The following is a 12,744-nucleotide window of genomic DNA, read 5'->3' as shown; positions in this document are numbered from 1 at the left end:
TATTATTTCTCTCCAAATTTGTATGGAAGATAAATACAACACATTTGCTCAATATTTAATGAGGTAGAATGTGGCAGTAAGCACAGTGAAGAAAAAGAAATACACACCTGGCAGTGGGAAAGAACTCAGGGAAGGACGGCAATGCAGATGTTTCTAGAAATTATGACAGAGGCTCCTTCAGAATACAAAGAGAAATGGATCCTTTATGCTGTACTTCACCTGAAATTTCAAATCCCAAAACTCATCCTTTTCTCTCTTCATTCTGTCCAGCAATTATAGGAGAAAATAGTCAATGGTATTATCTTCATTAGTTTTCAAAAACACACTATCTTACACTGTGCTCCAGTCCCTTGCTTATAAAAAGTGGTTGGCTAGCATCTGTGTCTTATGTCCACAATCCTGACTACTCAGATGGCTGAGAGCTGAGCATCGTAACCTGAAGTCAGCCTGAGCAGGAAAGTCCTTGAGACACTTACCTTCATTTAACAACCCAAATGTTGGAAGTGGAGCTGTGGCTCAAGTAGGAGAGTGATAGCCTGGAGCAAAAAAGCTCAGGGACAGGATTTAGGCCACAAGTTCAAGCATCAGGACTGGCACACACACACACACAAAAGTGGTGGGTTAGGTGTATCCAGTAAAAACAGTCTGTAGATCCTATTGCCAGATTATGCCATGGACTATCAGTGCTCTCTTTACAACTATAAAGAATCATCTTCAAAACAAGACCACACTAAAGCTACCAGCACAACTATGTTTATTGCAGCATTATTTACCATAGCTAAGATATGGAACCAACCCAGATGCCCCTCAGTAGATGAATGGATCAAGAAAATGTGGTATATATACACAATGGAATTCTATGCCTCCATCAGAAAGAATGACATTTCCCCATTTGTTAGGAAATGGAAAGGTTTGGAAAAAATTATATTAAGTGAAGTAAGCCAGGCCCAAAGAAGCATAGGTCCCATGGTTTCCCTTATTTGCAATATCTAGTATAGGTATGAGTCAAGCGGAAAAGGTCAGATAATGTGATGTTAGGAAAATGAACCCTTAAATATGTATTTTAATGTTTTCGTTTCTTTCATGCATGTGTTTCTAACGCATTTATAAGATTATTTCTTTGTTGCTTTGTATGTCCCTCCCCCACAGTGTAACCCCGCTTTCACTATATTTGATGTCAGTATAACATGTGGAGGAGATGGGGACAAACAAGTCGTTTAAGGATTCAGGTGGACCTGTTGCAACAATGAGAAGTACAAAATGTCATGTCAAAACCAACTTTACAATGTCGGTGTGGGGGGGGGGTATAATTGGGTGGGGGGAGGGGGGAGGCTGGGAAGGGAGGTGAAGGGTAAACAAAGGAGGAGGCTGCAATGCTTGGTAAGAAATGTATGCATTATCCTGCCCATGTAATTGTAGCCCCTCTGTACAGTATGTTCTCAAATAAAATAAAATTAAATTAAAAAAAATAAATAAAAATAAAAAAATAAAAAAAAGAATCATCTTCAAATGATTTAATTATATATGTATATATATGTATATATGTTGGTGAAATTAAAATTCTGTCCTCCATCAAGAATCCAAAGTATATCAGGGATCTTCAGAGAATAATCAATATTATCTGGATGTGGAAATCCATAAGTCAGTAGATGAATGACTTGATAGGTAAGAGTGGTTCATGCTATCTTTCTCTACTATAAACCAAACCATGCCCCTCCCCCAAATTCTTACATTGAAGGCCTAACTCCTAAAACGACCGTATTTGGAGATGGCTCTTGGAAGGCACTAGGGTTAGATGAAAATATGAATGTGAGTGCCTTCCTATGAAAAGAAACTAGACACATTCACTTCGTGTGCGTGTGTGCATGCATATGTGCATGCGTGTGTGTGTGTGTGTGTGTGTGTGTGTGTGTGTGTGTGTGTGTGTGTGTGTGTAGAGTGGTCCACATGTGAAGAAAGGAAATGTCATTCAAGGAAATGGAAAGAAAGCTATAAGGCAGGAAGAGAGAGTTAAGTTAGCTGGCAGCTTGCTCTTTATTTTCCACTCTCCATGATTATGAGACGTTTCTGTTGCTTAACTCACCCAGTGTATGGCACCTTGTCTTAGCATCTCAACCAGACTAACACATGTCTATTATTTTTCTTAATGGGTGGCAAAGAGAGTGTGGGCATGGAAAAGCCATCAATCCATATGAAATAAAAATTATTTTTCCTGGGCTGGAAGGTGGCTCAGTGGTAGAGCGCTTGCCTTGCATGCCTGAGGCCCTGGGTTCGATTCCTCAGCACCACATAAGCACAAAGAAAAAAGCCGGAAGTGGCGCTGTGGCTCAAGTGGTAGAGTGCTAGCCTTGAGCTGAAGAGCTGAGGGACAGCGCCCCAGGCCCAGAGTTCAGGCCCCACAACCAGACCCCCCCCCAAAAAATTATTTTTCCTTTGATGATAAAATCCCTGAAAAGCCACAAAAGGAACATTTAATATGTGTTCATATATCAATCTGGATTACAGAGGTTTTATCATGGTGGTTCACACATGTAACCCTCGCTACTCAGGAGGCTGAGATCTGAGGATCGTGGTTCAAAGCCAGTCAGGGGAGGAAAGTCCATAAGACTCTTTATCTCCACTTAACCACCAAAAGTCCCCAAAGTGGAGCTCAAGTGGTAGAGCACTAGCCTTGAGCACAAAAGCTCAGGAACAATGCCCAAGCCTTGAGTTCAAGCCCAAGTATTGAATAAATAAAAAAATAGCAATCAAAAACTAGAGGATTTAGGGGCTCCCACAGAGATGCCACGTGTCACTATTGCGCTCTTCAGGGGACAGATAGGGGTATGTAAAAGGGATGGGTAGGTTTTATAACCGTGAAAAAACTTAGAAATGTGAAAGCAAAAGCTTCATCTGCAGTAAGGTAAGAGTGGAAGAACACACAGAGCCTTTCTTGCAACAGCTTTGCAAAGGAATCAGAGCAGAGGCCTAATCTCATTGGACCACAGACCTCAGGTCCAATCACCTGGGGCATCATAACTCCTCTGGAATAGCTAGCAAATAAAAAACGTGAAATAAAATCTTGATTTTGGGGTACAAAGCAATGCAAATGTCTATTAATCCATAAACTATCTTAACATTAGAGCCATTCCCCTGCAAAGAATAGCTTTTGGCAGACTTGAAAATGAGATAATTCAAGTACCCAGGAGTACAGAGAAGTAGGGAATAGATGTCATCCAAGTATGAATAAGCCTAGATGAGTTATTAGATAAATTGGATAATATAATTTTATAAAAAAATATAATTATTTGATAAAGTCATTTCTGGACCATATTGTAACATTCATTATACTACATCCAGAGCTAAGCTCATGAGTAATGAGAGTAAAATAGTTCATTATAAGTATATTGGAGGGGGATAGTGAAGTGGTACATGCCTGTAATCCCAGCTATGGGAGAGGATCATCATGGCTCAAAGTTGGCTCTGGGCAAAAGTGAGAACCTTATCAGAAAAATAAGGTAAAAAAAGTATTGGTGCTTAGCTCAACTGGTAGAACATTTGCCTAGCAAACTACAAAGTCCTGAGTTCAAACCCTAGAATTGTCCATTTTAAAAACATTAGAACAGAATTTAACTCAGACAACATTAATCCAAAATCAGCTGATACCCATGAATGATCACAGAATTCTACACCCATGGAAAACTGAATGAAAGGCAAATTCAGAAAAATAAAGTCGTAATGAATGAATGATCTTTTTAGATATTCTGTCTGGCAGCTCAGCAGAAGCCGGCCAAAATTCAATTAAGGGAAATCTGATCTCAGTAGAAAATACTAAAGAAAAACAAGGCAAACTATAAAAATGTTTAATGATGAGACATACAAGACTCTGTGTTGAAAAAGAACTTTACAACTTTGGGGCATAGGGGTGGGTTGAGGGAGGAGTTGGAGAAGTGGGGAGGGAAGGAATAGTAAGGGAAAACAAAGGAGGAGGCAACAATGCTCAATAGGAAATGTACTTATTACCTTACTCAGGTAACTGTAACCCCTCTGGTACAGTATCTTTACAATTTAAAAAAAAGACTGAAAAAAGTTTTAAATAGTCATAAATGACTATCCTTCATTCATTCATGTCCTTGTAATTTGATAGTTCAGATCTTCCATGAAGATGCAGAATCTTTTCCTTATACTTTGAGTCTAAATTGTCTATACAACTTGCTTAGGCCAATGGACACAAGCATACGATTGACAAAAGTATAGAAAGCAGTTATGAACTGGAAGAGGTTCAAGTGTCTGCCAACCGCTAGATATATTGATCTGAGATGCATGAGAAAAACTGGAAGAGATGAGCAGACCAAGACCACAGCAGCATAACCAACTGTATGCCAACAGAATAAACTGAGATGATTTGAAGTCACCATGTTGTTTGTTTGTGTATATGTTTGTGTATACATACATACATATACACATATATATATGTGTATATAGAGAGAGACAAGGAGAAAGATAATATACAAAATATACATAGTCCAATTTGGTATAAATATATTGTACATATAATTATTACACATGACATATATATCATACATATTAGGCATCATATGTTATATATTATGTACTATATGTCTACCAAATCAAATGAGATTTATATTCATTTATAATATATATTAATTAATGTGGTCTATGTATATTTGGTACAGATATATATGGTATGTTTATGTTTACATATTTAGGCTTATATATGTTTATAATTTGTATTTTATATTATATATCTGGAAGTTTAAACATCAGAGGAGTATGGGGCTTGCTCCAAGGTGACAGCTTGTTTCTGGCCATTTTAAGACTACTGGTCAGCTTCTCTGACCCAAGCCACAGACCTGGCAGGTTGCTTTGCAACCTTCTCAGGATCTTGAGCAGAGCTGAAATTCTATGACTCTGTGACTCAAAGGTTCTAGAATTCCAAGTCAAAACACAACAATGCCAGTGCCATAGACAGCCTTACTACAGACAATGCAAGGAAAGAACATGGACTAGACAGAACCACCAGAAAATCATCCTCTCTTACATAAAATATCAACCATATCAGCATCATCATGAATTCAAATACTGCACACAGTCCCATGTTCCTGATATTTCCTCCAGAAATTAACAGTCCGGAATATAAGTCATCAGAATTCACGGCTAAGATCTACTACTCTCAAAACTTCCTGCAGAAATTTCTTGTTACAAAAATGAAGATCTTAGGGGTAAGTAGCAAGACTTCCCTCCTCTGTATAGCATTGAGGGGAAGTTTGAGAGAGGAGAAAGGAAGCCTAGCTTGTGACACAGTTTAAAGGTATGAACCAACCCCAACTTTCATTTCCACTCAATTCAGAAAGGATGGGTCCCCTCCTACCTCTACCACAATCACATATTTTTTTTAATTTTTATTGTAAAGGTGATTACAGAGTATTGTAAGGTGATATACAGAGGGGTTATAGTTACATAAGTCAGGTATTGACTATATTTCTTTTTGAACAGTATCACCGTCTCCCTCGTTTACAACATATTTTTAAAAATAATATTTAGAAGCTAAAAAAGAGAGAGGAAATACAGTAAGGTAGTTTGGGAGACCTCATATACCCTTCTTTACCTAGATTTCGCATAATGTAGGAGCACTGACAGCAAATATCGGAGAGAGGGTTTAAGAAAAGTCCTGGGAGCATCACCAAGGAACTTCTGCTATCCTTCCCGTGTTTATGAGAAAGCAGAACTGTGAAATCAGATCTAAACATGACTTTTCCCTCTATTCACAGGCCATCCAGATCCTGCTTGGAATCATGGTTTTTTCTTTTGGAGTTGTTTTTATTTTCCTCTTGATAAAACCATACCCAAGGTTTCCCTTTATTTTTATTTCCGGATATCCATTCTGGGGCTCTGCTTTGGTGAGTACAGCCGTTCCATTGGAAGCCATGTCAATCACATAAGATCCTAGTAAACACTTAGTAATGAACTGTAGAAGATTCGGGTATATGATATGCTTTGAAAAGAATTAGCAGAAAAAGATTAATCTGGTTGAAGTTACTTCCTCCCATTAAATCACCAGCTTTATGTATATCCTATCTTTGGGTCCTGAAATTCCTTTGGGAATATTGCTTTGGGTCTTATAGTTGCTATTTTGTCCATTAAGTCTTCTAAAATGAATAGCTATGGATTCTAAGTCAAATCCATAGAGCAAAGCAAGGGAAACCAAAAAGCTGGTGCAACTGAGCAACCTCTGAGAGCTCTCAAGCAAGCAAGCAAGAAAAATGTGAACAGATCCTGTCAAGGTGCTGTGATACACAATGTAAGAGGAAAGTTAGAAGTACTTATATAAGCCAAGACCAACTTGCAATTCACTTTTAGAGAACTGAAGTCTTCGTATGCCCCTGCTGTGTACACATTCGCTTAACAGTAATTCCATCTAACAGTGCCAGAAAATAGGCAGGCTTTGAAAGCCCCTCTCAGCTGTGATTGCTGACAAGGGAGGTTACACAATTACCACAGAGAACCGTGAGTACTAAGAGAGGATATGGAAGCTGCCTTCAATAGGAACAGGCACCAAAGAGTAAGGGATATTTTTCAGAGCCATTTCCAGTTTGACCAAGCTTTCAAATGCTTAATGGGGTAAAGAAACATACAGAGGACAGGAACAAGGGACACCTAGGTGTAAAGGCAGGGATGCCTTGTTTCAGAATAAAGGATCAAGGTCTGGGAAAGCATTTCATATTCTGTAACCTGCAGTATTTTACCCCAGGTAGTAAGGGTGGAGGGATGAGCCTGGCGAATACCATCAGGGGGACTAGAGATTTAAGCACCAATGAACTATCATGTGATCTGAAATCTCCACTAGGTGATGATGGTACCACATTTGACTCACCTCCATGAAAATAGTTGGGGTTTTTTTTTTTTTTTTTTTTTTGGTAAGGATTAGAAGCAATATCACCTCACATTTCTCTCCAAGAGAACATACAGACTGAACTCTTAGTAAGATGAAATTTCTGATCTTAGTATTGTAAACTGACTTGACACTAATGTGTCATGATATCATAACTAGAAATGGAAATCAGACAAGAAAACTAAAGTGTGGGACGATTGTTTTTAATTCACATATTCAGGTCAATTGCTAAGGCTAGAACAGGTTGCCAGGGTTTTGTTCACCATTTATTTAGGGAGCATCTTCCAGACAGTCCATCCTTCTCACTTTGCCAAAGGAAAGGATGTGCAGTAACCTAGCCTGTGAGAAATCCTAACATCAGACAGACACATCCATCATTGTGATACTCGTTGTTGTTTTAACAGTTCATCATACCCGGAGCCTTCCTAATTGCATTGGAAAGAAAAAACACAGAAACTCTGGTGAGTTGTTTCTACTTTATTTTAAAAATTAAAAATTTGAAATAATTCATTCTAGCCTTAAAAGTGAATTTGGACCGTTCATAAGGAAATGTAAAGACTTGGAAAAATTATATATATATATATATATATATATATATGATATATATATATATCACAAAGTAAGCCAGACCCAGAGAAACATAGGTTACATGGTTTGCCTCATTTGTGAAAAAGCCAGCTCAGCAACAAAACAAGTCCAAGAGAGTCTTATTTCTAATTAACCCAGAAATGAAGCTGTGACCCAAAGTGGTAGAGAGCTAGCCTTGAACAAAAGAGCACCGAGACAGCACCTAGGCCCTGCGTTCTCAAGCCCCATGACCAACCAAAAAGAAAAGTGAATATGGAGAATCATTAGGCCACTATATAATTCCATGATGGGTCAAGAACTGATGATAATCTTTGCTAGTTGTGATCATAAATTATACTCCACTGGTGCCCGAAGTGGTTTCCTAGGTCATCTAGCTTAACTCTCATTTTATATACAATGACAATGAAGCAGAGAACTGACTTGCCCAAGTTCCCCAGCCAATGAATGGTACAATGGGCTCAGCATTCCAGTTACTCCCTTATTAACTCTTTTCTGTATTTTGTGCACCTACTGCACACCAGACACTTTGACAGACCCTGGTTTTACCACATAAGAAAGGTCGTCTCAACATCCTCATTAAATTACAAGTGAAATATAGAAATAAAGAATGCATTGCTAAATATATACAAATACATTAACATAAATACTGTAGATTCAAGGGAGAACCAAATGTAATGCCTTAAAAAGGCAAGGTCAAATTCAGCAAAATAAAACACCAGGAAGTGGGTAGGGTCAAGGGAAAAGGAGTAAACAAATGAAGAGGAAAAGGGAGAGAATGCAGTCAAGAATCCAATGTATATCCTACAAAATTAAGAAGAATCAGGGAAGGAAGGATGAGAGAGAATGTTGAAAGGGGTGACACTGATCAAGATATATTGTATTCACAAACTGCGTTGTTAAATGGCAACTTCTTTGTACAACTACTTAAAGATAATTTTTAAACAAAAAAATAGCTACTAAATGTATGATGATAACTTAAAGATTCATATAAAGAACATGATTCTATTTTGCTCTAAGAATCTAAGACATTAGATGTCAGTCAATAAGCCAATTACTGATTTGCAGCAAAGAAGATCTTCTGCGGGGATGTGGACAGAAGGGAACCTCACTGCATTGCTGGTGGGAGTGTAAACTTGTTCAGCCAGTTTGGAAAGTAGTATGGAGGTTCCTCAAAAGAATGCCCCTATGACCCAGCAATCCCCCTTCTGGGCATTTACCCAAGTGATCACAAACAAAACCATACTAAAGCTAAAAGCACAACTATGTTTATTGCAGCATTTTTACTATAGCTAAGATATGGAACCAACCCAGATGCCCCTCAGTAGATGAATGGATCAAGAAAATGTGGTATATATACACAATGGAATTCTATGCCTCCATCAGAAAGAATGACATTGCCCCATTTGTTAGGAAATGGAAAGACTTGGAAAAAATTATATTAAGTGAAGTAAGCCAGGCCCAAAGAAACATAGGTCCCATGGTTTCCCTTATTTGCAACAATTAGTATATGTCTGAGACAAACAGAAACTGTCAGACAAGTTGATGTTAGGCAAAATGAACCCCAAGATAAGGATTCAAATGTTTTTTTCTTTCTTGCGATTTTTTCCAACATATTTATAAGATGATTTCTTTGTTGCTTTGTATGTACCTCCCCCAGGGTATAAGCCCTGCTTTTACTGTATTTGATGTTGATATAATTTGTAGAGGGGAAGGAAAAAAACAAGCTGTTTAAACAGGGTTACAGGTGGACCCATTACAACAATGAGATGTATAAGACGTTATGTTGAAAAACAAACTTTACAACTTTGGTGGGATGGGGGTGTGGGGGTGAGGGGAGGATGGGAAGGGATGGGAAGGGGAAACAAAGGAGGAGGCAACAATGCTTGATAAGAAATGTATTCACTATCTTGCCCATGTAATTGTAACCCCTCTGTATGGTATTTTCACAATAAATAAATAAATATCTTCTGCAAGCCTGTAGTTCCAGGAAGAAATAAAAATGACAGAGAAATACAATACTTAAACACAAGTTTTAGAACAAAAGTGTTAACAGGCCATGAGTTGTGCCACAGCATCAAAATGCAACACTAGGTGTGGCTACTAGCTACCCTATATCCCATCCTTTGTCCCCTGAGCACCCACCTCATATGAACGGAAGCTAACTGAGGTACAGAATGTGGCAAATAGAAACATCACTGAAAAGTCTACTGCATGGGCTGGAAATGTGGCTTCGTGGTAGAGTACTTGCCTAGCATGCATGAAGCCCTGGGTTCTATTCCTCAGTACCACATAAGAAAAAAGCCAGAAGTGGTGTTGTGGCTCAAGTGGTAAGAGCGCTAGCTTTGAGCAAAAGAAGTTCAGGGACAGTGCCCAGACCCTGAGTTCAAGCCCCAGGACTGGCATAAAAAAAAAAGTCCACTGCATTCTGTGGATAAGGACCTGGCTGGCCCATGGCACTGGATCATTATGACTAAAACCTTGTTCTCCAGGAGCTCTGCTCATTTCTTTATCTCTGTCCTTGTGCTGTGTTCGGATTCCTTTGCAGCTAATCGTGAGCCGAGTGGTAAACATTGTCAGTGCCCTGGGAGCAACAGCTGGAATCATTCTCCTCGTGTTTAGTTTCCTTCTAGATGGAAATTATATCTGTGGCTACTCTCGAGACCGATCTCCATGTGAGGATATTACCATTCTGTTCACTGTAAGTATGATGCATTTTTTAGAGTGAGAGGCCAATGGCTTAATCAAAAAGATTCAGTAGCATCCAATTAATACCACCCAGATAATGTGAACTAGGCATGTATATTTTACTCACACAAATGTAGGGAAATTATAATACCTGATAGAACAATAAACACGTTATAACTCCTACTCATAGGGAATTAGACATGATTGGAAGGGATAGGCTTGTACACAAATCACTATGAAATTTAATACTAAATGAAAATAGAGCTCCATAATTCATAGATTGTTGTACTAGATACTAGAAACATGAATATTTTTGTTTTAATTTGGCTTTTAATATTTAGAGAGGTAAAACAAATGACCAACACCCACCTCATACACACAAAATGTCCACAGAAAATAGAGAGAGAAGGAAATCAATCTGCTTTTACTGAATGTTAGCTGTAAAGGGGTTGTACCATGGTATCATGGTATTTCACCCTTACAGACACAGTACTTCAACCAGCTCAACCTATTATTTTCTCTTCCCAGTTCCTCCCCACGTTATCAAGCAACTATTAGTGAGTGTCCTTATGCTATCTTTGTACAGTATTTCAATACTATTGACTCAGTCATTCCTTGTCTCCCTTCCTCCTGGTCCACCCAAAAGGTCCTACCATTACAAGTATGCTTTTTTTTTCTGCTGGGGTCTTGGGGCTTGACCTCAGAGCCTGTGGACTGTCACTGAGGTGCTGTCACTGAGCCTCTTTGTGCTCAATGCTAGTGCTCTACCACTTGAGCCACAGAACCATTTTCACCTTTTTCTGAATAGTTTATTGGGGAGAAGAGTCTCATGGACTTTCCTGCCTGGACTGGCTTTGAAATGCAATCCTCAGATCTCAGCTTCCTGAGTAGCTAGGATTACTGGTGTGAGCTACAGGTGCCCAGCTCAAAGTACTTTTTATATATGCATGAAACTAAAGTAATAAAACCTGTTGAAATTGTTTTAGGGAGAGGGATGAAGGAAAATGACAAAGGAACTGAATTTGATCAGGGAACATTTTACGCCTGCATAGCTATGTCACAATAAAACCTCCTGTGCATCTAACATATGCTATTTTAAAACATTAAAACATTTACATGATCACTTATTATATGGCCACTAAACAATCTGTAGCTCAAATATGATAGACAAATATGGCTGGAAGACAGAATATTGATAATATTAATGTTTGCAACTTCAATATAAGGCTCAGTTCGCAGAAGGTGACAAAGAGTCTTAACTGACACAGACCCAGCACCCCCAGACTCAGGGTTCCTGACAGTGTATGTCATTTTACATGCTCTTAGTTGCCAAAACACGGAAACATCTTCCGAGTCTTTTGCAGCGACTAAAATGGAAGTTATAAGGTGATGAAGAGAGCAGTAAATTCCTCTAAACACTATTTGAACAGGGATAAGACAGAAGAGAAAAGGGAATGGGGTGAATATTCACCCCTGAAGAAAATAGTAGGTGGAGTGAAAATATTCAAACTGCACTGTGCACATGCATGAAAATACCACAATGAAACCCCCATATATTATAAATGTACACTGGTTCAAAAATTTAAAAAACAAATAAATACCAAAAAAGCATAGATGGTACTCTCAGCTGATGCTTCTTTTATGTATCTTTTTCTTCATGTTCCTCTTTTTCTGGGCTAGTAAGTTTTCTTTTTTTCCTCTTTTTCTTTCCTTTTCTAATTTTACTTTTATCATTTTCCTGTCTTCTCCCTCAATGGGCCACTTTTCTGATGTGCATTGCTGTAGTTGCTACATTTAAGAAATTGAATAGTACCTATATATAGTTTAGAAAATATATTCTTTTGTGTGACTTTTTCAAGTGATATATGCTGTCCTGTGCTATGCTAGGAGGTCTGCATATTCCCATAATCCTCCACAAATCTGATGCCCAAGTATCAGATACACTTGGGGGGGGGGGGAAGTAAAGGGAGTTTTTATTACCTAGGAATTGCTACCTCACTATTAATTGGAAATTTGATTAGTGTGCTAATACCATGACTTCCTTTTTTCCTGTTCTGTTACAGGGAAGTTTGATTTTGCTGTTGATATTTACCATTGTTGAGTTATTCATCTCTCTGACTTTCTCAATTTTTGGAAGCTACTCAGACAAAGACTATAAGTAATGTTCCTAAACAGCACAACGCTATCAGAATAAAGACAGAATATCTTTAGAGATGAACTCAATTTGAGAGGAAATGTCAAAAGGAATGCTGATGATTCAGGCTGGCAATTCTCTCAAGCCAGAAGCGTAAGGAATGGGTGAGGAAGCTGAGAATTTGACAGATTACATGCACCTGACCCTGAGCAATGCCAGCACCTCTGCCCCACGCTGCCCCCCATATATCCCACATTCATCGTGGTGTCATCATCTTCTCTGAATCATGAAATCTTGAAACTGAGGGCCATAATGTGGCAGATTGTGTTTCCACAAATAAAGATATGAAAGAAAGCTCCAGGTTGGGATGACTTAGTCATTTAACTTCCTGGATTCACAACATCCTCCAGCTCCTTTTTTCTAAGAGCTGCCACACAGTGGCTCC

At 38.6% G+C, this 12,744-nt stretch overlaps 1 protein-coding gene and 1 long non-coding RNA gene across 2 annotated transcripts in view; one reads left to right on the top strand and one right to left on the bottom strand.

Annotated features, from left to right (window-relative positions):
• The window catches only part of LOC138833852 (uncharacterized), a 40,910-nt gene that overhangs the window by 17,603 nt on the left and 10,563 nt on the right, over nucleotides 1–12,744 (bottom strand). The window lies entirely within an intron of this gene.
• Nucleotides 4,953–12,640, top strand: LOC138833529 (membrane-spanning 4-domains subfamily A member 5-like). The gene is made up of 5 exons (XM_070031804.1): nucleotides 4,953–5,222; nucleotides 5,772–5,900; nucleotides 7,297–7,353; nucleotides 10,026–10,178; nucleotides 12,229–12,640. The coding sequence occupies exons 1-5, from the start codon at nucleotides 5,070–5,072 to the stop codon at nucleotides 12,325–12,327; spliced, it is 591 nt and encodes a 196-aa protein (XP_069887905.1). The 5' UTR covers nucleotides 4,953–5,069; the 3' UTR covers nucleotides 12,328–12,640.

Source organism: Dipodomys merriami, unplaced genomic scaffold (genome assembly GCF_024711535.1).
Source record: "Dipodomys merriami isolate MVZ:Mamm:240054 unplaced genomic scaffold, mDipMer1.0.p SCAF_21, whole genome shotgun sequence".
Lineage (NCBI taxonomy): Eukaryota > Metazoa > Chordata > Mammalia > Rodentia > Heteromyidae > Dipodomys > Dipodomys merriami.
The sequence above is the reverse complement of the archived record's forward strand: the minus strand, read 5'-3'. Positions and strand labels throughout refer to the sequence as shown.